The 26,328-nt window shown below is 45.6% G+C and overlaps 1 protein-coding gene across 2 annotated transcripts in view; it reads left to right on the top strand.

The window, feature by feature from the left end:
* Positions 1–15,451, top strand: part of Tshz2 (teashirt zinc finger homeobox 2) — a 441,124-nt gene extending 425,673 nt beyond the window's left edge. For both annotated transcript variants that reach the window (XM_026787080.1, XM_013352194.2), the window contains exon 3: positions 13,999–15,451. In XM_026787080.1, coding sequence (XP_026642881.1) covers positions 13,999–14,000 — 2 coding nt within the window. In that variant the 3' untranslated portion in view covers positions 14,001–15,451. The remainder of the gene's footprint in view (positions 1–13,998) is intronic.
* Positions 15,452–26,328: the final 10,877 nt, after the last annotated feature.

Below are 26,328 nucleotides of genomic sequence, written 5' to 3'. Positions count from 1 at the left end.
AGAGAGTTCACAGGGTCATCTCTGTGTGTGCACACACTTGATGAATTCACATTTGCTCTAGAGAGTTCACAGGGTCATCTCTGTGTGTGCACACACTTGATGAATTCACATTTGCTCTTCTCTTTAACTATTCCTTTAGAGGCTGCCTCCAAATAGACCCACGCTGGGGTCCTGGGGGTGCATGGGTACACAGTTCAGCTGTTGGCATTGCTTTGTCAATAAACCCTTGTCATTTCTTTCCAGTCCCTGGCTGCTTCCTAGGACCGCTGCCCAGCTACTGTTCCCACCTCAGGAGGGGCAGCTTGAGGCTGTGCGTCCCCATGCCAGCCTTCCTTTATTTTCTTTCCTGTTGTGTCACACACGGCTCTGCTTGGAAGTGCTGAAAAGGTTTCTAGTAAGTTCTGTGTGATGCTTAGAATAAGTATCACAGCTGTTCCAGAGATGATGGGGCGGGGGGGCAGAAGAGCCTATATCGGGAAAACAAGCTGTGAGCCTGAAGCGCCCTCTAGGGGGCAGTGTAGGCCTGCGGTCCTGGTGGGCGGGCCGGGTGGTCGCACACTGGGATCTAGACTCCACCTCTGAGAGCCATGGTGACACCAGTCACTTAGCGCTCCCAGGAGCCAGTGGAAATTTCTGGAAAATGGCACCATTGACCATTCTCAATCAGCCCTGCTATGGGAAGCTCTGTATGCTTCCCACAGTGCCTGGCATGGGGTCATTTCTGGGCAACCTTGGTAACACTTGATCAACAAAAGTCAGGATTTGAAGACCCTGTGGTCTGGGGCTTATATGTGAGGTTGGCTGTCTTTGTAAACAATGGTGTGTGCTTTCCATTTTGCTTGGGTGTGTTTGTTTGTGTATGTGTGCTATAAACGAATTTAGTTTATATAGAAACGCAGACTTAGGAATGGGCAGAGAAGGAAAGAAATCAAGGAAATATGTCATATAATTTTACAAGTTGTCTTGTGTCTCTATAAAATAAAATAAATAAGAGTAGCCAGACTCAGCACTGGAACGGCTACGGCATGGTTGTGATGAGTCTGAGCCTGGCCGGCTGTGTGGGGCTGCATAGCAAGGTCCTGGCCATCCCGAGCTACACAGTGACAGTGTGTCAAGGAGACGGGGATGAAGAGGAAGGGGAGGACAGGAAGGAGGGGATGCTGAGGATCAACTGATTAAATGAAAGAGATTACCCCGTTAAGCTCTCAAACACTACAGCAATGTTAGTCTCCCATGGAACAAAAAATCCCAGCGCGTCAGTCCTGCGTGAGGCCACCAAAACCTCCTGGAGTGGGCTTCAGGGTGGTGACTCTGTGGAGTGGGACCAGGATGGAAATGGAAGCCCGTGAAAGCCACAGTCCGATCACCTGTCGCCTGTGAGCTTTTGGCCTCGTTGCTATTGCACCATCTCTGAGTCTGGCTTTTCTTGTCTATATTGTCAAAATTAACCACAACCTCTGTAGCTCTAGTTTCAGGAGATCTGACGCCATCTTCTGGCCTCCAAGGGCATCACCCACACAATGGTGCACACATTTACATGCAGACAAAACACCCATTTAAAAACAGATACACATTTAAAAACAAAACAAAACTTCTTGACTGGTTAAACATGTAGAGTCCCAGCAATCGAGAATTGAGACGATAACTAACAGGTGTGTCCAATTACAATTATGAATGCCATCCAATGCCCAAGATGTCTGTGCCTCTGTTTCAGCATCTATGTAATGGCGGGAAGGGCAGGGTGAGGGTGGCCGAGACCATTCACTTTGGTTTCTGTAATTCTATACAGGCAGAGGAATGGGCCATGTTTGAAGACGGCAATCTACTGTTTACAAGATATATTATTAACAAGTGAGGGCTGAGAGAGGAATTCAGGGGAGTCGGTCTGAAATCTGAAATAAGGAAAGATGCTCTGAGGGTGGATATGGGTTGTTACGCTTCAAACACAAATAGGCGAATTTGTGTCATTTATTTATTTGGGGGAGCGCGGTTCTTGTGAGCCGTGGTGCATGTGCATGGGGTCAAAGGACAACTTTGCAGGGATTGTTTCTCTCCTGCTACCCTGTGAGTCCAGGGCATTGAGCTCAGGTCGGCAGACTTGTTGTCAGGAGCCTTTACTCTCTGAGCCACCTCCTGGGCTCAGAAATAACTGCGCTTTTTTTTTAAAGACAGGATTTCACCATGTATTCTTGGTTGGCCTGGACCTCATTGTATAGACCAGACCTGCCTGGGACTCAGAGATCCATCTGCCTCTGCCTCTGTCTCCTGAATGCTGGTATTGAAGTCATGCCACCATGCCCAGCCTTGTTTTTGTTTCGTTGGTTTGGTTTGGTTTGGTTATCATCTTAAGGGACCTGGCTCCTGGGAGCAATCTTCAGGAACTGCTACCAACTGATCTAAGACTCAGGACAAGTCTTGATTTCATCTCAGGGTCACCGGGAAAGTACACCGATAGCCTCTGGGTCCTCCCATGTAAAAAGGAAACAGTAACTCATGTGGCTCTTTTGTAACATCTGGCTGTCACTGAGAGCCATCCAGCTTGGAACTGTGGCTGTTACCACGGTGACAGAGATGTGCATCAAGGACAGGGCAGCACAACATCGTGCATGCCCTAGCTTCGCCGCCACCTGGCACATGTCGTCATCCTGCCCCCTAAATCTCTATTTCTCAGTCTCAAACTCTCTAAACACAGGTCAGGAGAGCTTCCTTCAGGGATCAGTATAAGAATTAAATAAAAATCTCACAGTGTGGAACAGCTTGCCACTTTTCCAGGTCTCCAGGACCCACACCAGGTAACTCACAGAACCAGTGTGAGCTCTGGAGACTCCCGCTGTCCAGGACCCACACAAGGTAACTCACAGCACCAGTGTGAGCTCTGGGGACTCCCGCTGTCCAGGACCCACACAAGGTAACTCACAGCACCAGTGTGAGCTCTGGGGACTCCCGCTGTCCAGGACCCACACAAGGTAACTCACAGCACCAGTGTGAGCTCTGGGGACTCCCGCTGTCCAGGACCCACACCAGGTAACTCACAGCACCAGTGTGAGCTCTGGGGACTCCCGCTGTCCTCTTCTGCCAGCCTCAGACCCCTGAACACACATGGCATATACACACACGTACATAAATTTTAAAAATAAGTTGGGTTTTTTTTTTGATGGCATATACCTGAAACCCCAATCCAGAGCATTAGATCTACCTTGGCTACCAAGCAAGAACGAGACTAGACTCAAGGAAGGAAGGAAGGAAGGAATGAAGGAAGGAAGGAGGAAGGAAGGAAGGAGGGAAAGGGAAAGGAAAAAAGAATAAAACAGAAGGAATGAATGGCGTGAGCACCCAAACATGGGGTCATCCTGAAAGACAAGCTTCACCTGAACTGCCTACTTCTGTGGCCCACCACGCCAGCCTTTTTTGCCAGCATAGACAACTACCACAGAGGCTTTAGAGCCACAATCCCAGTGGTAAAGAAAAAAATCTCCCCATGACTATTTTCCATGCTCCGAAGGCAGACAGCGTTTCCTAAGAGCCAACAGCTCCCAGTTCCAGCTCCGATGAAGTCCCCCGGCGGTGTCTCCACTGTGAACCTCATTTGGCCAGAAGTCACTTGAAATAAATAACATTTGGCTCCATGCCCCACGTAGAGAAGATGGGCGCCACAGTGAATCATGTCGTTGGCGGCCGACTTGAAGCTGTCTGGGTTGTTTATGGTGATGTTTGCCAGCGTGTAGACCTCTTTCAAACAGTGTAAGGGCTGTTTGGGAGCCTAGGCCTGTGGTTCTCTAAGAACGGGTACAGGCAAATCACTCGCTTTCCCTCGTCCATGGCCAAGCACCAAGAGCAACCATCTAGCAGCAATGTCCACATGAGATCTGCAGACACAGGACACGAAATTATAATTAACATCGAAGCCGCCAGGGACACCGTACTTCCCGCTCTCAGGATGACGCCCTGGTAACTGTTTCCTTTTAATTTAGCTTCTGAAAAGATGACAGTTGCTGGACGGTCCTTCAATCCTTATCATTCTTCATTATACAGTCTCACTCCAAAGCATTTCCAAAGCACTTTATTATATGCTACATAATGCAACTACAAAAAAAGTGAAATCATTAAGGGAATCTGAATTTTTTTCATTCTAATATTTATGTGTATGGATGGGTGTTTTGCCTGCATGTAAGCCTATATGCAATGTGCATGCAGTGCCCACAGAGGCCAGCAGAGGGCATCAGAACCACCGGAACTGGAGTTACAGATGTCTGTTAGCCACCAGGTACGAGCTGGAAACTGAACTCAGGTCCTCTGGAAAAGCAGCCAGAGTTCTTATCCACTAAGCCATCTCTCCAGATCCAGGAACCACATTCTAGGGGATACTTATGGCACCCGCCGGGTGATGTGTGTGGAAGGTGATGTAATGTCCCTGATCTGGTGAGAGTAGAAGCCATCAGAAGAGAGAAACATCTTTTCCCAGAGTGTGGAAGTTAGCAAAGGGCACAGTCGCCCCATTAACAAGCGGACTGAGCCGGCAAGAGTGGGGGTGCTCAGGGCGCTTGCCTCACATGCACAGAGTCTTGAGTTTGATCCCCACCTCTGCAGAAAATACAGGAAAAACAGTTCATGCAAGTTTCCTGTGGGGGTTATAAACACTAAAGAGGAGGCAGTGAGGTGGCTCAGAGCTCGCTGTCAACCTGAACGCTTAGGGTGGAAGACAACAGACTCTGAAAACTGCCCTGGGACCTTCACACATGCTGTGGTTCATGTGGGCACACACACACACACACACACACATACGCATACACACACACATACGCATACACACACACACACATACGCATACACACACATACACACACACATACGCATACACACACACATACGCATACACACACATACACACACACATACGCATACACACACACATACGCATACACACACACATACACACACATACGCAAACACACATACGCATACACACACACATACACACACACACACTCATGCACTCACTCATAAAAACTAAAACAACAGTAGTCATACCTCAGGCCAAAGATGGGCACCCAATAAAGAGTAGAACCAAATATTTAAAGCAAAAAAGAAACTATTTCTTTGCATCTTTAATAATAATAATAGCTTTAACCATTCTTTTCTGCAAAAAAAAAAAAGTGTTACTTCTCACTGAGCTCCATTTCTTTTGTATAATTATTCAACCCAAGCTTTGTCAAAGCATCCTACTGAGAACAGATTCATGTTAAAAAGCTCTTGGGAGACTGGAAGGGAGTGGATAGCAGGGGCTGGCTCCACCTTATCATTCTTATTTAGATTGACGTACCTTTGATTATAATTAGGGATAAGCATTCAGCAGTTAAGACTCCGTAATCCCATCATCCGCTGTCAGGAAGATGGCGCTGGGCAAGGCTTCACGGCAGCCCTTTCATTCTGGCCTGGGCAGCCCCAGGATAAGGGCTGAGTGCAAAGGAAGAGATCTGCAGCTGCCACTGAGATCTTCCAAACTGACCCAGAGAAAGGACACCGATGGCATTTGGTGACAGTGTTGTCCCCACTCTCACAAGGCCCTGTGTCGTGTCTCCTGCCGTTTCTCCTGCTGTCCCAGGAGTGTTACCCTGTCCCGGATGGTCTCAGCCGCCATCCCGCACATGGAGAGGCAGAGGGTTGTAACCCATTTGGCGTAGCTCAGAGAGACCCTAATCCTCAGTGGTCTGGAGTAGGAAGCGCCCAGGGAGTAATTAGGCCCACCTCTGGGTGTGTCCGTGATGCTGAGACTCTGAAGCCTAATCAAAGAATGCGCCCCTAAATGGGTTCAGAACGGGCACGTTATTTCGGGTGGGGAAGTGGTGGGAGATCATCGGAGGGAGAAAGTCTCCAGAGCTTCCTGCTCCGGGGACTAGACTTCTTCCTGATTGCGCAGAGGGCTGTTGTCTGGGACGGTTATCTGTAAGATTTTTTCCCCTTTAAATAAATACCACCCTATTAATCATAATTCCAAACTGGTGTGGCATTGTGACTTACACCTTCAGAGGACCACATCTGGTGCCCTTCCTGTATCCCCCTTTCTCTTGACGTCTTCTCTGCCACGGGGATTGAAACCTTTGGGACAATGAGCAGAAGAAACCCTTCTTCTGTTAAGCTCTTTGGTCAGGAGTTTGGTGAGAGCTACAGAAAGCTACCAAGGGCCGCAAGCAGCAGGCCATCCGGGAGCATGTTCTAAGCAGTACTTCCTAGGTGCCCACTGTGCAGTCAGCTGGGGCCAGTGATAGGAGACAGAGGGCCTGTGGAAGATGTTTGCTCCGGTGCTGAGCAGAAAATCTCCAATGGTGGGCAGTTGTTCTGGGTCGGGTCTTGATGAGTCAACATGCTTTTTTTATTATTATTTTTTGAGACAGGGTTTCTCTGTAGTTTTGGTGCCTGTCCTGGAACTGGCTCTTGTAGACCAGGCTGGCCTCGAACTCACAGAGATCCGCCTGCCTCTGCCTCCCGAGTGCTGGGATTACAGGCGTGCGCCATGACCGCCTGACTCTATCATGCATTTGACACACCTGTGAGATTTACAAACCAAGCTTTAGAAGAAGGTCAAATGTGGAGTTCTTCCAGTGTGGTTATTGACAGCTAGCATTTCATTTATAGTTCCACATTCCAAGGAGAAAATTATCCAGATAAATAACAGTACTTTGTGACCCTCCTCAAGGGTGGGATGAGACCACCCTTGATGAAGCAGCTCTGGTCTCCGGATGCAGATCCCACTGAAGTCAGGGACAGCTGGGCCTGGGCCTGAGAGCAACGGCTTTGAAATCAAGAAAACATATATTTATGTTGAATTTATTTTATAAAGAGTTTTTTATCGTGTTTTTTCTTGGGGAGAATGGCTCAAGACAGGGTTTCTCTGTGTAGCTTTAGAACCTGTCCTGGAACTCACTCTGTAGACCAGGCTGGCCTCGAACTCACAGAGATTTGCCTGCCTCTGCCTCCCGAGTGCTCGGATTAAAGGTGTGCACCACCACTGCTCAGACTTGAATATTGAATATTAGAATAATCCATTTTACTTATGGTCATGTCACCTTGGTTTAGTCACTTCAGAGACCTCTGGAAGGGAAGGCTGGGTTGACATCCGATCTTGTCACAATCAGTAAAATCACACAAATCACACCACGCTGATGGGTCTGGATGGCCAACATAACCCACTGTTGATAAGCTAAGTGGTTTTAACTGGCTCTGTTTGAGGAAAGAAAACATCACAGTTCCTCCAAACACGACAAAGAAACTCAGCCTGTGTTGTGTTTGTGTGTGTGTGTGTGTGTGAGAGAGAGAGAGAGACAGAGACAGAGAGAGAGACAGAGACAGCGAGAGATAGAGAGACAGAGAGGAATAAAGAGATTTCCCTTTCCAGAAGCAGTTCATCTCAGTCTCTACTTTCAATGATAGAGAAAAAAAAAACTAAGTGGAAGAAAAGAATTAGCAAAAAGACATGGCAGGTGTGTGTGTGTGTGTGTGTGTGTGTGTGTGTGTGTGTGTGTGTGTATAACTCAGAGTGCTAGTCTAAGACACATGAAGACCTGGGTTCCATCCCCAGCGCTGCATCGAGTGGCATGCTACCGCTGGCCTGTAATCCTAGAACTCAGGAGTTAGAAGCAAGAGACTTACATTTCAAGGTCATCCATGGCTACTCCAGGTACCAAGTTTGAGGCCAAGTCTCTCAGGAGGCAGGGCATTCAGTAGGGTATGGATGTGGGGACACACCCCTGTGGAGGAGTTCAAGTTCAAGGCCAGCCTTCAGCACAATAAAATAAGAGAGGTTTTGAAGTGTGATCTGCCACATGAATCTGTGTCTGCACATCAGAGTGTTCCATGCACTTAAGCAATTATTTTATTCTCCGTAAGAAGTGAAATTCGTCCACCAAAGTTTAAGGGTTTCTTCGCGGCGAGATTCCTCTTAGGAGAAATTAAACAAGGCACTGGTGCTGAGACCGAGCAATGAGAAGGAGCCAATTTGGATTTTCAAATTGTAAATCAATTTGAAAAATATTAACTGTGGGTTTCTCCAAGGATGGCATCATTAAAAGTCCCCGTCTCCGTTTTCACTTCATCTCTTTGTCATAGTTTCTTTTTTTTAATGATTTTTTTTATTTTCAACATTACTATTTCACTTGTGTTTTCTACTGTCAACCAAATACCTTCGAGGAGCCCTACAAGAGGAGTGCATTGTCACGTGTTCCTTATCCCTGCTCACCACAGGGGCAAACCACCCAGACCCCTCAGCTTTGGTTTGTTCCAGAAGAAAATGTGTGTATGTACATGAACATGCTTTGAAAGCAGGTGTCATGGGAACCTGTGTGGAGTGGCCACGGGTGTTGCTCAACAGCCTGTCAATCTCAGGTAGAATATACAGTCTTCAGATTTGCGCAGTGTTGAGGGTAGGCAACCAGACCTGCATGGAGCTCCCCAAAATATGTGTGCTGTGAAGAGCATACCACCCAGTGGGGCACTCTCTTCAGTACCAGGGGGACTCTCCACAGCACCAGGGACCTAACACTCCAGCCTCCGGCTATCCCCTTCCTGTCATCATAATGTGCTTCTTGATGCAGTGTGACAGGAGCATTCCAACAAGACCAGAAGATACAGGAAGGGTGGAGCAAGAGCTGGGGAAAGGAGCCACTGACCCAAATAATTCAGCAGAGGGCTAAAAAAAAAAAAGGCAATATGACTATCCTAATGAGAGTCACTATTGCTGAGATGAAACACCACGGCCAAAGCAACTTGGGCAGGAAAGGTTTATTTGCCTTACACTTCCACTTTTGAAGGAAGTCAGAACAGGAACTTAAGCCTGGCAGGAACCTGGAGGCAGGATACAGAGGCCTGGATGGGTACTGCTTACTGGCTTGCTCCTCATGGCTTGCTCAGCCTGCTTTCTTATAGAACCTAGGACCACCAGCCCAGAGATGGCACCACTTGGGATGGCACCACCTACAGTGGGCGGGGGGCGGGGGGGGGGGCGGGGCCCCACCCACATCAATCACTAATTAAGAAAACGCCCTACAGCTGGATCTTATGGAGGCATCTTCTCAATTGAAGCTCCCTCCTTTCAGATGACTCTAGCTTCTGCCAAGGTGACATAAAACTAGCCAGCACAATGACCAAATTAAAGTATAGAGAATTCTAAACATCTGTTGGTGGCTTCTTAATGAATATGAAAATAATGCTATCTATCTTTTTTGCCTGGCTCTCCCTCCCAAACTCTACTTAATGAACATAGCCTGTGACTTTTTCGATATGTAATTAAATTTTTTATTTGTTTCCTTTTTTCTCTCACAGTAGCACAACATATTAGGGGGTAGAAAAAGGCTTTTGAAGCAACAAAGTTAGGGCTTCAACAAGAGGCTGAGAGTCCGCAATGTCACTTTCTCTGGTTTCTTTCTTCCTTAACCCAGTTTATGTAATCCACGGCAGGCTTTATGGCCTTCCTTAATTTTCTACTTTTAATTTTCTTCCCGGATCTTATTTTAAAGCCTCCCCTCCCCCCACAAGGGGAGACACTAGAGAAAAATGCAAAGTGGTACCTCCCTCCTCTTTTTCCTTTTCCTCCTTCTAAGTTTCTAAGTTAACGGGGCAAGGGGAACACAACCTATTGGCCCAAAATGACTTAAGATCGAGTTTCTGCCCACTGACCCTCAGTACACTGACCTTCCATAGACACCATGCCTTCCAACTCTCCGTGCTGGGATATGAAGAACTTCATCTCTGTTTGTTTGGTTTTGAGGCAGGGTCTCAAGTCGTTCCAACTGGCCTGGAACTCCTGACCCTCTCACCTCCGTCTCTCAGATCCTTGGATCACAATCACACAGCACCACCAGGTTCAGCTACTCCCAGGGACTTTGCCCGTGGGGTCAGCTTCATATCTAGACTGTAATACAAGGCCCTCATATCTGGAATTTGAAAGCAGTTGCACTCGGATGTCCTGTGGATCTGCCTCTAAATTGCCAAGGTGTTTAGCACTTTGCATCATTCCTTGACAGTAGCAACAGCATCCACTACTTTCCTGTCACCTGGGACCCACCTGGGAGAAACAGCTACGGCAGTCAAGTTATTCTGCTTGCAGGGGGCTTCAGTCTCCACATGCACATCACATGTACACACACAGTACATACATACATGCATGCATGCATTCATACATACATACCCAACTTTTAAAAATAAATGATTTGTGGCGGTTAAGAACTTTTGCTGCAAGCCAGGGTTAGTGGCACATGTCTTTAATCCCAGCACTCGGGAGGCAGAAGCAGACCGATCTCTGTGAGTTCAGGCCCAGCCTGGTCTACAGATCGAGTTCCAGGATAAGAGTAAGGAATAAAACCCCTGACTCAAAACATAAAAAATAAGTAAGAAATCCAACAAGTACCACCACGCTTATCATGAGGTAACTGATAGATTATTCACAGGAAATGTAACAGCAAAAGGGAAAAAAAAGATTGTTCCTTAGTTTTCCTCTTTTTCTCCCCTTCTGGCTTTAGAATTTTCTACATTGATTTGTGTTGGGGGGAGGACTGCACACGTAACAGCACGAACATGGAAGTCAGAGGACACTTTAGAAGAATTAGCTCCCCCTCCCTTTGTATAAGCCCCAGCTGGTCAGGCTCAGAAGCAAGCACCTTTTCTTGCTGAGCCGCTTACTCGGGGGTTAGGTTTTTTAGAGTCTCAGTGTATAGCCCAGGCAAGCTTCAAACTCAAAACTCAGTCACTCCCAGCGCCGATCTATCCTGCCAGTCCAGCTATCCTGCCTGGCCTTCCGGTTCGTTTTTACCATTTTCTCACTATGAAAACATTCACTTCTTTCGACTCAAACACTAGACGTGGGAGGTGAAGCTGATGAAAACACCCCAACATACTAAAAAGCTCTAGATATTCAATGGTTATTCGGGTGTTTTGTGCCACTGAATAAAACTGGAAACTAAGTCCATGTTCAAGACGATAAGAGCGGGTTAGCAAACTGCAGCCATGCTGTACATCATCAGACACAAATCCAACAATGTTTTCCACTGAGAAATTCAACAAGAGGCACTAGGCAAATCCAGTGGCCATGTGGACCTCAGCAAACAGATGAAAAAAGATGAACGTGGGCAGAGATAGAGCCAGCTATGCATGAGTGCTCTCTCTCTGGGTGAGAGAACAGAAGTTAAATTTTTCTAGAATGAAAAATTTTCATTGGTGAAAAATAGATTGTGTGCTTGTTTTTCTTTTTTAAGATTTATTTATTTCTTATGTACATAGTGTTTTGCCTGCATGCATGCCTGCCAGAAGAGGGCACCAGATCTCATTACAGATGGGTGTGAGCCATCTGTGGTTTCTGGGAACTGAACTCAGAACCTCCTGAAAAGCAGTCAGTGAGTGCTCTTAACCTCTGCGCCATTTCTGATGTGGGATTCCCCTCTGTATGCAATGAATATGTCTTATTACCATTGGTTAATAAAGAAGTTGCTTTGGCCTACGGCAGGGCAGAGTAAAGCCAGGCAGGAAATCAGAACAGAGATACAGAGAGAGAGTAGGTGGAGTCAGGGAGACGCCACGTAGCTGCCAAAGGAAAAGGACACCAGAACCTTACTGGTAGGCCACAGACTCGTGGTGATACACAGATTAATAAAAATGGGTTAATTTAAGATGTAAAAGTTTCACAATTCCAGAGAACCTAGACAACAATGAGGACCCTAAGAGAGACGTACATGGATCTAATCTACATGGGAAATAGAAAAAGACAAAATCTCTTGAGTAAATTGGGAGCATGGTGACCATGGAAGAGGGTTGGCATGGAGGGGAAGGGTAGGGAGGAGAGCAGAGAAAAAGTATAGCTCAATAAAATCAATAAAAAAAATTAAAAAGATGTAAAAGTTAGCTAGGAATACACCTAAGCTATTGGCCAAACAGTCCTGTAATTAGTATAATTTGTGTGTGATTATTTGGGTCTAGGCTGCCGGGAAAGGAACTCACAGTCTCCACTTACATTCGCCCAACGTGGGGCCCAACACAGTCTCCAATTACACGTCTCTCCGTTTACACGTCTCTCCATTTACACGTCTCTCCGTTTACACGTCTCTCCGTTTACACGTCTCTCCATTTACACATCTCTCCATTTACACGTCTCTCCATTTACACATCTCTCCAGGCCCCTATGTTTTTAAGTACAGTAAAATAAATATAAATTTTACTATTATGACCATTTTCAGGCATATACTCTGGCGCGGTTGCATCTACTCACATTATTGTACCACCAAAACTATCCTCTCCAGAATTTGTCATCTTGGAAAACTGAAATTTCGTGGCCATTAAATGTATCAGGCCCAATGTCTGCCTTTTTATGACTGTCTCCTTTCACCTAGCATAATTTGTCATTGTTCATTGTTCACTTAGGTTGTAGAATGATCAAATTGCCCTTCCTTTTAAAGGCTGAATAGTATTCCACTGCGTTAATTACAGTATTCTATTTATCCATTCGTCCGATGATGAGTATTAATATTATTACTTTCTGTGAGCCTGGGTATGTCTCTCTCCCATATATAAATATCTTTTGATGAAGGCTAGTAAAAGAGTTAAGTAGGTACCAAGCCTGGTGACCTAAGTTCGAACCCTGGAACTTACATGGTCAAAAAAAAGAACTAATTGCAAGTTGTCCTCTGACGCCCACATGTGTGCCATGACACCTATGTGTTCATAGACACACACATGCATGCAGCACGCCGCTCCTGCCAGCAGAAGAGACGGCTGCAACAGGATTCTTCTCAGCACACTCTTTATTGGAGCACTTACACTTGAGGTTTGAATGAGGCAAGAAGACCCCGTCCCCGTGGGAGCAGAAGAATATATACGGTGCCAGACAAAGCCCTGACATGTCATCAACCCAATGGCTCAGGCCAGAATGGAACCATCGTGCTAAAACATGATTGGCCAGATCAGATGGCCTGGTCGAAAGACTCCCCGCGCTGGGGGGGGAGGGGGGCTCGCGCGCATGCGCACAAGTTCTGTCAAGTTTGACGTGAAACAGCAAACGGCACCCAGGCTCCGTGCCCACGACATGACAGCGCCATGGTGCGCGCTACACATGCGCTACACACACACACACTCACATACGTGTGTATGCACCATGAATAAACAAGTAAATGTTTAAAAACAATTCAGTATAATATTGGAAATATAAATATGTTTTGATTGGTTCTAGATTTTCATAGACAAATTCCTAATTTGGGCCCTGTTTTTTCTGTCCCATCATTTGCCTTGGACTCTGACCCTGACTAACTATGACTCTACTCAGAACATTCGTAGAAACGAGGATGCTGTGCTCTTTGGGTTTTGACACAAGCCAGGGTCATCTGCGAAGAAGGAACATGAATTGAGAGAATGATCCCATCAGATTGGCCCTCACGCAAATCTGTGGGACATGTTCTTGATTAATGATTGATGTGGGAGAGTTTAGTTCACTGTAGGTGGTTACATGAAAGATGGCGCTGAGCTTCATAAAAAAAAAAAAAAAAAAAAAGCAAACTGGGCCTAGAGGGATGGCTCAAAGATTAAGAGCACTGCCTGCCCTTCCAAAGGTCCTGGGTTCAATTCCCAGCAACCACATGGTGGCTCACAACCATCTATAATGAGATCCGGTGCCCTCTTCTGGTGTGCAGAACATTGTATAAATAAGTCTTTAAAAAAAAGAAAATAAAGCAAGCTGAAAAAGCCATGAGGAGCAAGCCAGTAAGCATCCACAGCCTCTGCTTTAGCTCCTGCCTCCAGGTTACCTGCCTTGAGTTCCTGTCCTGACTTCCCTCAGGAATGGACTGTGATGTGGAAGTGGAAGCCAGGTAAACCCTCTCCTCCCCAAGTTGCTTTTGGCCCGTGGTCTTCATCACAGCAATAGAAAGCAAACGAGGGCAGACAGCCAGCTGGGAATGATAGCTGCCCATAGTGGCCACTGCTCTAGGAATAACACTGTTTTCTCTGTTCTGATCATCTCTGCAGGACAAATGCCTTAGCCTGGATCTTCCTGCCTGGATCTCCCTCACCAGCCCTTCTCCGTTCGTTGCACCCTTGCTTCTGACATTGTACCACTGACCTCCTCCTGACACCCGGCTCCAAGAAGACTGCAGAAAAAGAAAAAAAAAAAAATCCCACCAACCATCTCTCTTCATCCTCACTAACAATTTGGTAATGAAGTATTGATTTCCACTTCTCTCCTTATGGACGATATTAGATTTTCATTGATAAACTGCAACGGGACTGTCGCATCTCTGAGGCCCTCTTCACCGTCAGGAAGAAACAAAGTGCCACCGAGGAAAAATAATGACTGGGAGCATTGACGCACTTACTTTGTCAGTTTGTAACAGGAAAGGGAGGGGGCACATCACTCTTCATAGTTTAATGTCCAAGTGGGCTGCTCTTGGGAGTTTACTTTTCATGGTAACGTCCATTTCCTATTTATAACCCCCCTGGGAACGTTTGTCTAAAGGAAATGTTTCTGTTCAGTGTAACAATTAAGGTTGCACCTGGATTCCCTAGTCCTGCCCCTGCACCGGGGAGCCATTAATCACCGCAGAGTAGAAGAGTTATTAAGTTAAACCGGAGTTTGAGCCAAGAAAACCTCCCAACTATGTTCATCTTCTGTGAAAGTTGTTGGAATAGACAGGCTTAACCGTGTTGCTGCCAAAGGCTTTTTCCTGTGGAGTGCGTCCTCCACGGTTATCTTGAGTGGTTTTGTAAGCTTAGCTCCCAGCATGCACCACTGTAGGATGAGCCCTGCAAACTGGGAGGGGTGCAGACTAGAACCCCAGAGAAAGCAAGATGGCAATGCATCATCGAGAGTGCCAGGTGAAGTGGCCACCTTCACTGGCAACCCCCTCCTTGCTGGACCTGTTGCCTCTCAAATGCAGCTTCTCCTTTGAACCAGCAGAATGCATGAAAACAGGGTGTCCGTTTTAAACGTGTTCCTGCAACTTTTTTCATTAAAACTTTAAGGGCCCAATTTTAATTTGTGGAATATTCCCGTTAATAATGAGATCTAATTAAGACATCCATTAAAAGCCCGTTAAAGTTAATTTAACGTAAAAATTCCAATAGAACTGTATTAGATTTTCTCCATTAAATTAACGTTATGGATTTTTAACGGATGTCTTAATTACACGTTATTATTAACGGGAATACTGTATTACACAGATTCAAATCAGGTCCTAAGTCAACTTGGAAAAGCTAAGAGCATGTTTTAATATTAAAGTCTCACAGACCTAGTACACAGTTTGGAAGCGCAGGGGAAGATGCAGTTATTCTAGCTGAGCATTTTCTGGAGAGTAATCTATAATAGATAAATTCATCATTTCATTTAAACAATGGTCTCTTTATTCTCATAGGACAGCCAAGTCTGGATTGTATTGTAAATTGCTACTCGGCTATAGGTGAAATATTTAAACTATTCTCAGCACAATATTCTGAAACAAATGACTATTTTGTGTTCTTGTTTTAATTACCAAGGTTATCCAAAAGAAAAGGGGGGGGGAGGCTGACAAAATGAAGCCAAATACATTCTTTTCACAGTTTATTATAAAGGCTGCCTGTTGGAAATGTCTTGGAAATTTTGACATGATCCCTAAATTCGACGCTGGGATTTAAAATAAAATTTGAAGGAAAAAAAAAAGAAAAAAAACTTATTTACCTCCTAAGGAAAGTGTTGCCCTTATGCCACATATAATAGCAAATTGCTTTTTTTATGGCATGCATAACCTAGATGGGGAAAAATATGGTGCTTCAGGGAAGGAGGGGAAAAGTAAATGAAGTTCCAGGAATGTCATTCTGAAGTAATGAGGCATGGACGGAAAATATACCCCTCACATCATCGGATTGAGATGGCAGGCGAAATAGCTTCATTGAGGTGTCAGCACTCATCCATCAATCAATCACCCACAAGGAAAAATAACAACAGTACAACGGGGCGGCTTTTATGGGATTTACTCATGGGCACAGGGAACAGCGGCTCGGATGTAGTTCTGACATGAAAAGCAAGGTGCTGATATTATTTTTTATGATGGGAGGATCATAAAGTGAATTGAGAACAGAGAGAGGTCTGTCTGCTTAACCTGTTCAACCAGAAATGAACGGAACTCAGCTGGAAAGAACCGTCTTCGGATGGGTTAAGATGGAAGGGTGGACTCGGCTGAGCTCTGTCCTTCAACGGGAGATTCTCTTAAAGGGGGGGGGGGTGGGAATACATTAGCACGGGGCTCTGTGAAGCTGATAAAAATCGCCTGCTCCAACCCAGGGTTATTAGGCAAAGCTACATAATTCAGATCCTCTGGAACCAACCAAAAGCAAACACTGAGCTCGTGACCCACCTGGAAGGAACCAATATAGTTCCAAACTCCTAGTAACCGGTTCACTCCTAAGAAGAAAATAAGAATAAATCGCTGTTTCGAATATAATCTATATGGTTCTGTTAGTGCAATTTCTCTGGTGGGGTGAGGTGGGAGGCGAGAGACAAAAATATTGATAAATTTGGTTAGACTCCTGAGTTGTCACTTGGCAACTGTGAACGTCGCCGCTGAGAGACAGCTGTTAATGTTCTCTGCAGAAAACAAGGTCTGAGCCGGCACCATGCCTTGCACAGCTCGGTGTATTTCTAGACACCGGGCCTGTCTTCATTTGGCAAGCCTGGGAAGCTTCTAGAAACTTCTTCCTGGAGAGAAAAAAAAATGAAATAGCTTGAACTCCAGGAGAATGTTTTTATCTGCTTGCGTACCACTTCCTCCCTCAGATAAGCTGGAACCACAGAAGTGGAAGAGGAATGATATGCAAATATAATGCAAATTACCTTTGAGTACCTCCACTCTTCAGCCACCCTTTGGGAGCCGAGACAATGAGAGGTGCCCTTTCCTTCTCCACGCCTCCTTCCAGCTAAGGCCACCAACCGGCTGAAACAAGAAGAGCCCATTAAAAATATATATATATATATATATGCAAATATTTAAATTTTATGTATTTCAGCAAATCTGCAGATAGACATCATAAGCTCTGACAGCACAAGGCCCAACAGGAAAAGCAATTTCTTCAGCAAATTCTCTCAACCCATCTTGTTAGGCTCCTACCGTGTGTATCCCCGAAGTAGGAGCACCACCCCGAACCTTTCATCTCGGCCCTCCTGTTTCAGACAAGACTGTTTCACCAGCCACTGCTCGGACATCTGAGGACAGTGTCCACTGAGGGTCAGAATCCTAGTATTTTCACAATAAGGACTTTTTCCCTGTGAAAAACATACAGGGAAGAAAAGGAGCTTCCAAATAGGTTAAGGCCTAAAAGCCATAAAAATAAATTGGATAGCCCAGACAGCCCCCAAGGAATTTCGTTGAGAACACAAATAGATTTCCCTAAAAACTCACCACCAAAATATGCCTGCTTGGTTGCTCAGCTCTTACATAACTAATGTTCTGAGCAAAATCCCCCCAAATTCTGTTGCAACAGAAAACATGAATTATAGTGCCGTGTTGGGAAGAGGTGAGTGAGCATATATGAGTGTGTGTGTGTGTGTGTGTGTGTGTGTGTGTGTGTGTGTGTGTGTGTGCGTGTGCATGCTCATGGTGGATGTTCATACCTGCATCCATATGCTTACCGTGCTGGGAAGAGGTGAGTGAGCGTATATGAGTGTGTGTGTGTATGTATATGTGTATGAGTGTGTGTGTGTGCGTGCGTGTGTGTGCATGCTCATGGTGGATGTTCATACCTGCATCCATATGCTTACCATGTTGGAAAGAGGTGAGTGAGCGTATATGAATGTGTGTGTGTGCGTGCGTGTGTGTGTGTGCACACGCACTCGTGGTGGATGTTCATCCCTGCATCCATATGCTTGAAGCTCACTGATGTCTACCGTCTGGATAGGACAGTGATAAGAATCTTCCAAAACTTTTCGGTCAACGTGAAGACACAGATCATACAAAGTCCCCAGATTTTGTTTATCATCTGCCACTGGCCAGGTTATCTGACAAGGCTCAGGCCTTTTCTTCTTTTTTTTTTCTGGGGGGGGGAGGATCATTTTTAAATATGTTCAATGTTTTTATAAAAGGGAAGAGAAGAGGGGGAGGAAGACAGCAGCAGCTTCTATTAGGACTAAAGAGATGGCTCAGTGGTTATGAGCACTGGCTGCTCTTACAACAGACCTGGGTTCAGTTCCCAGCACCCTCGCGGCCACTCAAGTTCTGGCCTCCGAGTTCACCAGACACACACGTGATACACATACGTATACATGCAAGTCCTCGCGCACACACATTAAGTAAGAACATATAAAGTGCCGTGTTCCCAGGATCCGCTGTCCCCGAATAGAGTGCCGGTGTGGAAATGAATATAAAATAACAACAAGGGAATATGTTGAAGGCCATAAACTGCACATGCACACATAGTTCTAAAGCAAATTCAATGCTGTCTGTTTTGAAGAGGCAAAAGCAACAACAAAAAAAAAAACTTCAAAACTCAACTTTTGGTTTATTTTTGCTCCCTCTGTGAGGTACAAAAATGCTAATTTCATTTTCTCCCTTCCCTCTGGGTGGCACTTTCTCCAAATAGCCATAAAATACTTTTAGACAAAGATTGAGCTGGAGGAAGAGATGTGAATCTCCAGCCCTGTGGATGGAGAGCTGCATCTCTACGGCAGAAAAACTGCGCATCGTCTTTAGAATTTCCCGGCTAGAATTTGACCGTTCCATCCAAAGTAAACTGTCCTATGGTTTCCTGTGACAGCGTTAGAAGCCTACACAGATATATAATTCCCGGTCTCTAGTTAAAAATCTCCTTCCAATAGTTATGAACCCTTGGCTAACAGGCCTAGTAGTGCCTCCAAAAGTTATTCATGTACAAGGCGACCCAAAACTTTTTTTTGGGGGGGGGGTGCAATAGTGGAAATGTTTTATGGATTAGAAATGGCCTGTCTTAAAATGCTAGTACCAGGTGGAATGATATTTCTGCAACAAGACTTCTGTCCGTTTCCCTTGGAAAAATATATTCGGAGTAAAATAGCTCTTCCAAGAAGTGACACCCTGGCTTGACACCCTTCAGCATACAAATGACGTGACAATAGCCATACACTGCCGTGAGGGCCGTCTACAGTAACGTCTGTTTGAAGGAGACAGATCAAATACAGCCCCTTGAACTGTGTTTATTTGCTTAAAACAGCTTTTGGAAATAAAAGTAATAACTTTTGGTTGGAGCCCCCAGGAGATGTTAAAAAAAAAAAAGTTTGAAAAAAATACAGTTCTTTTAAAAAAAAAACCTAAATCTAAGTACTCCCTTGAAGCCTTTCAGGAAATATATTTCAGTATGCTCTCTGAATTATTTTGCACCTGAAACCTACATCTGACTGTCTGTCTCCAGGCAAAGGCTAATATTTATAGAACGAACAATCTCTGATTATGTCTCAACTATTGAGCTGGGTCCGGTCCTATTTTCACTTTCAAAATGACTTCTGGAACACACCGGAGTTATAAAGGTGTGTGCAGATATTGAGGGACAGAAAGTTCCACCGGTCTACGCCAAAGAAACAATTAAAACAGTGTGGGTCCGTTCCGCCTGGAGAGAAAGCCCGCAGAAGTCGGAGTCGAGACAGCAAGACTTTGCCTTCCTTCTTCACGCTGCAAACGTAACAAACGTGCTGAAACGTGACCTTTGGCTCAGGGTTCTTCCGCGTCATAAAACCCCAGTTTGCCACACACTTTTAGGTCTCATCCGCTTGGGCTTGCTTCCTAAGAGCTGGATCCCAGAAGGATGAACCGCGAACTTTCAAACCCCTTGAATATCCAAGTGGACCTGTGCCGGCCAACTGTTTCTGGTTCTGCAGGAGTCTTCTGTGACAAGCTGGGAAAGGTCTCTTGCATCCATTCCAGATTTTTGAATCTATCTTAATTTAAAAAAAAAAAAAGTAACTGGGCTCCGGGTGAGGACAGAGGGATTCAGAAGGATTTTCAGGAGCCATATTTATCCTTGCTCTGGAGGGAAGTGTTTGCTTCCGGGACAGAAACAAACATTTTTATATTCAGAAAGCAGACGAATTGTTTTCAGAGAAAATGACGGCAGCCATACCTGTAGAGTGCTCGGCCTCTACTCTCCTCCATGCCGGGTGTGCGTTGTTGGCCCACGAGAAGGAGGGGGAACAAACAGGCTGCTCTGCTGGGAGAGCGGCAGCCTGCATGGCCGGGAACGATACTGTACATATTTGTATATACTGACTAGATCGCCGCGTATGGACGCAGATTTTCTTATATTTACTTGATTCTGTTTCCTACCAGACTGGCCCACAATGCGGGATTGTCTTGCATTGGAGAAAAAAAACAAAAACAATATGCTTGTCATTTCCCCCCTGATCATTCACTTCCGATAGCTTATGGAAGAATTAGGGCCATGTTTCTTAAGAAATTCTAAGAACCACGGCCGTCCGCCTGCATGAGCCCCATCCGGTCGCTGGATCCAAGGAGGAACCGATGCCCTGATTTGACTGAGTTTTCCTCTAAAGGCATGCTTTACCCCATGGGAAAACCACAAACTCATCCATGTAGAACTAGCCTCTTTGCATTTTATCCAACAGGGCCTGGGAAACAAAACAAAAAAAAAGATTATTTTTAATGTCTTCTTTAGAGGAAGAATTCATAATTGTCAAAATTTGAAACATTAGCTTAATTTTGTTTTTATGACCCTGTGCTTCTGCTCTTTATTTATTCCGTTACTGTTGTAATGGGGCCCCAGGCCATTCCTGACATCATCGTGTTCCTCCGCGGCATTAAGGATGTTTTTAAAATTACACAGATTATTGAGCCAACAGGCTGTTTTAATCAAAACCATGTTTCACTTGTTTAGGAGGCTTATAAATTGTCCTTGCAATGAAGAAGACAGGGGAGAAAAAAAGGGGAAAAAAAGAAAAGAAAAGAAAAGAAAAAGGATGAAAATAACAAAACCAAAAGTGATCCACTGGGAAGATTATACCACCATGTGGCCAGACAGACTCATCACAGACAGGCCTCTTTGCCTGCTTCTCTAGGAATCTGGAAAATACTTCCCTTGTTTTCCCAACATCCTGAAACTCATTTTCAAGGCCAACGCTGTTTGCAAAGTTCCAAAGGTCTTTGCCACCTCATCACCACCCAAAGGCAAATGGTCCAGCTGGGAAATGATCTTCCAGGGGGAAGAGTGAGTATTTCAGAAAAGATGGGCCTCTTCCTCTGGTCCCTAGGCACACCAACCTGTCACCACCACCCTCACTGTAAACAATCAGGTGTGATATCCCTTAGGACCTAAATCAGAGCAACAGCAGCTACCCCATCAGCCCCTTGAGGGATAAAAACGAAGTAGGCGTGGACCCACTTCAAGCATGTGCCTGCCTATGCTGCCCTTGCCCGGAAGTTACCTGCAGAAAGAGACAGTTTGGATACAATTTTATCACTAGGAATAAATCCTGATGGTGGAAATGAAGAAAGCCCTTAAATTATATCACAAAAGCCATTATTTTTTACATCTAAAGAGTGGGCTATTTTTTAAGAGAACTCATTCTACTTTGAGAATGTAATTAAAAGCCCTAAATAACCGATAATACTCTCAGCTACTATGAAAACACAACAGCATACTCGCCAAGGTTGTATGGAGCCCCTCGTTCCCATCAAAAAGCTGTCTCTAGGTGAATTATTTACACTTTTAAACTTGATAATTCTTTCTGTTTGTAGCAAAAGGGAAAACAAAAAAGTCCTTTTTCCTCCTCGCTCAGCAGTTATTTTAAACAGACCATTCCTACCTGAAACCTCACGGTGATCTGCCCCGAGAGTCTTCCCTGCGGACCTAAGGACCTGGGTATGCTCTCTGAGAATTTTGCCAGAGGCTTCCTTCATTGTGACGCAACAGACCCTGAACCACAGTTCTGGAATCTACTGGTAGGGTGCTAGACAGCAGAGGCACTTCCCAACACCATTAGTTTGGCAGGTGTCCGTCATTTCAGACTTTGGCCAATTTGGGGGAGAAAAAAAATGGAAATTAAAAGAGTGAAGAGACAGGGGGGGGATAAAACCCATACACACAGATGCACTTAAAACATGAAAAGAATTATTTATATGATAAAAATATATTTAGATTTTCAAAGCACAAGACTGAATTGAAGTGCTCTTTTTACGCTTCCTGGAGATGGCACTGCTAAATGTCTTTCTACATCAGGCTTTAATAAATCTGTAATGACAGTTGATGGATTGATTTCTGCCTGCGTGTGGTTTTTAAAGATGGCAAGAGAGGAGAGAGGCGGGGAGGGGGGGTAGTAAAGCTCCCTCCCTCGAGGAAGCGGGAGGAGGCAGAGTCTTGGTAGGCCTCTCTATGCAGTCCTAATGCCCCACTTCCAGCATCTGCTCTCATTCCCACCTGCCAGCGCGGTTCCTTTTTCAGATACCTGCACCCCGATTCCTTTTTTCAGATGTCCGCACCCCTTGCTTGTCTTCTGGGCTGGCTCTGCAAGCTCTCCTATCCCACCAGCTTAACACCCCAGTAATAAATAAGGACGTTTCAACAGAGACACAGGTGGCTGTCTGCCATGCTGCGGATGGCCCAGTTTTCCCTGCCTTAGAGGGACAGCCCTGATGGACACTCAGTTTCCCTCTGTGCCCCCCTCCATTTCCTTTAATGTCCCGGGAGACTAGGACAGTGCATCCCACAAGCCGACCCAGCAGACACCAGTGCCCAGCTGAAGTGCGGTGTGATCTGCACACAGGTGGCTCACAGCTCTCAGTAGCTTGCCCGCCTTGGGCCCGAGCTTGTTAAATGATGATAGTCACAGGGCCACCTGTTAGTCTGATTGATTCCATTGCTGCGTCCATGTGTGGCTGTCACAGGACAGGACAAGCTAAATACAGCAAGGCAGGGGAGCAGCGGAGGCACAATGTTGGGGTGAGCAATCTGGCACAAGTAAAGGGGGGGTTGTTGTTTGTTTCCTTAAGGACCTACTTATGTGCTTGCTGGGTCTGAGGGTTACTTTCACAAATGAAACTGGCAGTGGACTCTGAGAAGCAATGGCTGTCCACAGGAGCTACGCTAGCATCTAGGCTCAGTCATATGCCATCTGGGATGGAAGCGAAGGTCGCAGAGGAAGGAGACACTACTTCAGGTCGTGTATGGGGATGATGGAAGCACAGAGGTGGCCCAGCCAGCCTGGAGTTGCGGGATTCCAAAAGGAAATTAAGTTGAAGGTAAAATCCTGGCCATCTCCTAGATTAATGTCTCAAAAGAGTTCTAAAGAGGGCTGGACAGATGGCTCAGCGCTCAAGAGCACTGGCTGCTCTTCCAGAGGACCCAGGTTCAATTCCCAGCACCCACACAGTGACTCACAACTGTTTGTAACATCAGTCCCAGGGGATCTGAGGGTACTACGCCAGCATGTGACACAGGCATCCGTGCAGAAAAGATACCTGCACACATAAATGTAAGCAAAGGGGCTTTAAGAACAACTGCTACCAGGTGTGTGGGGTCATGCCTGTAACCCCAGCACGCAGGAGACTAAGGCTCGCATGTTCAAGGCAAGCCTAGTCTAAATAGAGTAAGTTCCCGCTAACTTGAGCTACAGGATGAGATCCTGTCTTTATAAAATCCTGCTGAGGAGTTCTGAGAAGGAGGAGACTCAGGTGCTCACACTCCCTTCTGATCAAGAAGAGGCTGAGCCACCAGAAAATGCGAGCGGCGCATAGCAGCAGGTGTTGAAGCAGAACCGAGCGACGTGCAGGGAAGCCACCAAGGACTGTGGATCGGAAACATCCAAGAGCCCAGCTCCCTTTGACTAAAACCCCAACTCTTAGGGACTGGGAGGCGGATCAGCGGTAAAGAACTTGCCTCTTGCACACAAAACCCTGGGTTTGTACCATAAAAAAAAAATAAATAAATAAATAAATAAAAAGAAAGAGAAGGAGGAAGAGCAAGAGGATTAGGATGAGGAGGAGAATCTGGAACTCCAGAGCTGGGTCTACTGGCACAAGCCTGTGATCCCAGCTACTCAGGAGGCTGAGGTGGAGGAAGAGGGCTGGGGGATAGGAGCCAATGGTAGAACTCTCGCCCAATGTGTATGAGGCCCTGGATTCAACAGTAGGTGCTGAAGGAAGCACTCTACGGCAATGCTCCATGCGCTGTTATGTGCATGTATTCACCTCTCAAAACGTTTAGTTGCAGATAAAACAGAAAAAAATTAGAATGAGGGGATGGAACTACCGGTATGGAAATAGACCACGAAGCCACTGTGATTTTTAAGATGCAGGAGCTGAGGGCTAGAGCGATTTCTCAGCGGCTAAGAGCACGGGCTGCTAGTTGAAGAGGTCCCTGGCTTGGTTTCCAAAACCCACATAGCATCTCACAAATGCCTATCACTCCAGTCCCAGAGGATCCAACACCCTCTTCTGATTTCCAAAGACCCTGGACCCTCACACACGGGGCATACACATAAACAAAAATAAAATTAATATTAAAATTCAGGAACCGGCGTAGAAGCAACCAGACAACTCCATGAAAAATTAGATATCTCACTTGTTGAAAATAGTTAAATAAGAATTTAGTATATTATAGAAGTAGAATTTTAAATGTATGGAGAAAAGATGCAGTAATAGCCATTAAACACCACATGCACCCAGCTGGTAAACTTACCGGGGTCTAAATTCCAGTATCTATGTCTTCCTAGATACACACTGCAAGATCCATTAATTTAATCTGAAAACAGAATCATAAAAACAGCTAGAGAGTAATGTAAGCAGGAAACAGATACAGGTTGGGAAGTTACTGCCAGCCTTAAAAGCTTCGGTTCGTGGCCTTTAACTCTTTCTCTTTTACGTGCAAAAGAAATAATAAAGACAAACGGAAAATTACACAAAAATATCATCAAAAACATTGTCAGTACAATGAAAAAGCAGAAATGGCGCAAAGCCGTACCAGCATAGGATTTACTGGTATAACTAATGCTGAGGTGTTGCATGTTCCGAAGGACTATAAACACATACACACCCTGCTTGTTTTGAGGCAGAGTCTCCTGTGGTCCAGGCTGGTCAGGAAATAACTGAGGCTGACCTTGAACTCCTGACCCTCTTGCTCCCTAACCCAGAGTCCTGCAACTACACACCTGTGTGCCACCCCTTCAAATTATGAGGTGCTGGGAATGGGATCCAGGGACTCCTCAAGCAGCTGACCCACTGAGTCATATTCCCAGCACACAAACTCCAACCAAACAGACTGTGTGGGGTGAGATCTCATGAGCCGAGAGTATGCAAATAAACTTGAATGGTCAATCAACACAAAACATCAAGGGACAGTAGTGAGCAGACACTGAATAAAATGGGAAGAAATCTATTTTACCTTTCAAACAGACAAAAATAAAATCAATTGTTGCCTTTATTAGAGAAGGCTTTCAGGAGATTGCCAGGTTCCAGACACATCGCTGCCGGCACCAGAATTGGACAGGAACCTTCCAGAAACTTATGAAATACCATGTTATCAGCTTCCCTAAAATGTGTGTGCACTTTGGGGAATTAACCTTTCAGAGTTTTCCTTAGAAAACAGTGGCATGCTGGGGACTCACACAGTAAGAAGGTTTGATCACAACATCGGGTAAGGACGGTGAACTAGCAACACACTGGCAGTCCAAAGAAAGCGAGCATGGCTTTTACCCTAAAGAAGACAGCCACGGATCCATGGGATACCAACACACACAGGGTCTGTGGAGATGGCTCCATCAGTCAGGTGTTTGCTCTGCAAGCATGAGGACACAAACCCATGCCCATGTACCATGTCCATGTGCCAGACATGGTGTTGCCTGCTTGTAATCCTAGCTTCATAGAGGTAGAAGCAGGTGAGTCCCTGGGCTCAGTGGCCAGCCAGCCTCGCATGACCAGCAAGCTGCAGGCTTCATGTAAGACTCTCTCAAAAAATAAAATAAAATAAACAAAAACAAAACTGAGATGCAGAGTTGGGGATTTAGCTCAGTGGTAGAGGGCTTGTCTAGCAAGCCCAAGACCCTCCCTGGGTTTCGTCCTCAGCTCTGGGGGAGGGGGTGGCAGGATAATGACATGAGACTTAACCTGGAACTAAAGAGATAGCCCAATGGTTGAGAGCGCTGACTACTCTTCCAGAGGACCCAGGTTCGATTCCCAGCACACACATGGCAGCTCACAACTGTCTGTGACTCACACATATGAGGCATAGACATATGCAGGCAAAACATCAATGCACATAAAATAAAGTTTACAAAAACAGACCTCAAAGGCAAGACTGACCTCTAACTGCACATGCACCCTGACCTCTAACTGCACATGCACCCTGACCTCTAAC

Source organism: Microtus ochrogaster, linkage group LG8, assembly GCF_000317375.1.
Source record: "Microtus ochrogaster isolate Prairie Vole_2 linkage group LG8, MicOch1.0, whole genome shotgun sequence".
NCBI classification, from domain to species: domain Eukaryota; kingdom Metazoa; phylum Chordata; class Mammalia; order Rodentia; family Cricetidae; genus Microtus; species Microtus ochrogaster.
The sequence above is the reverse complement of the archived record's forward strand: the minus strand, read 5'-3'. Positions and strand labels throughout refer to the sequence as shown.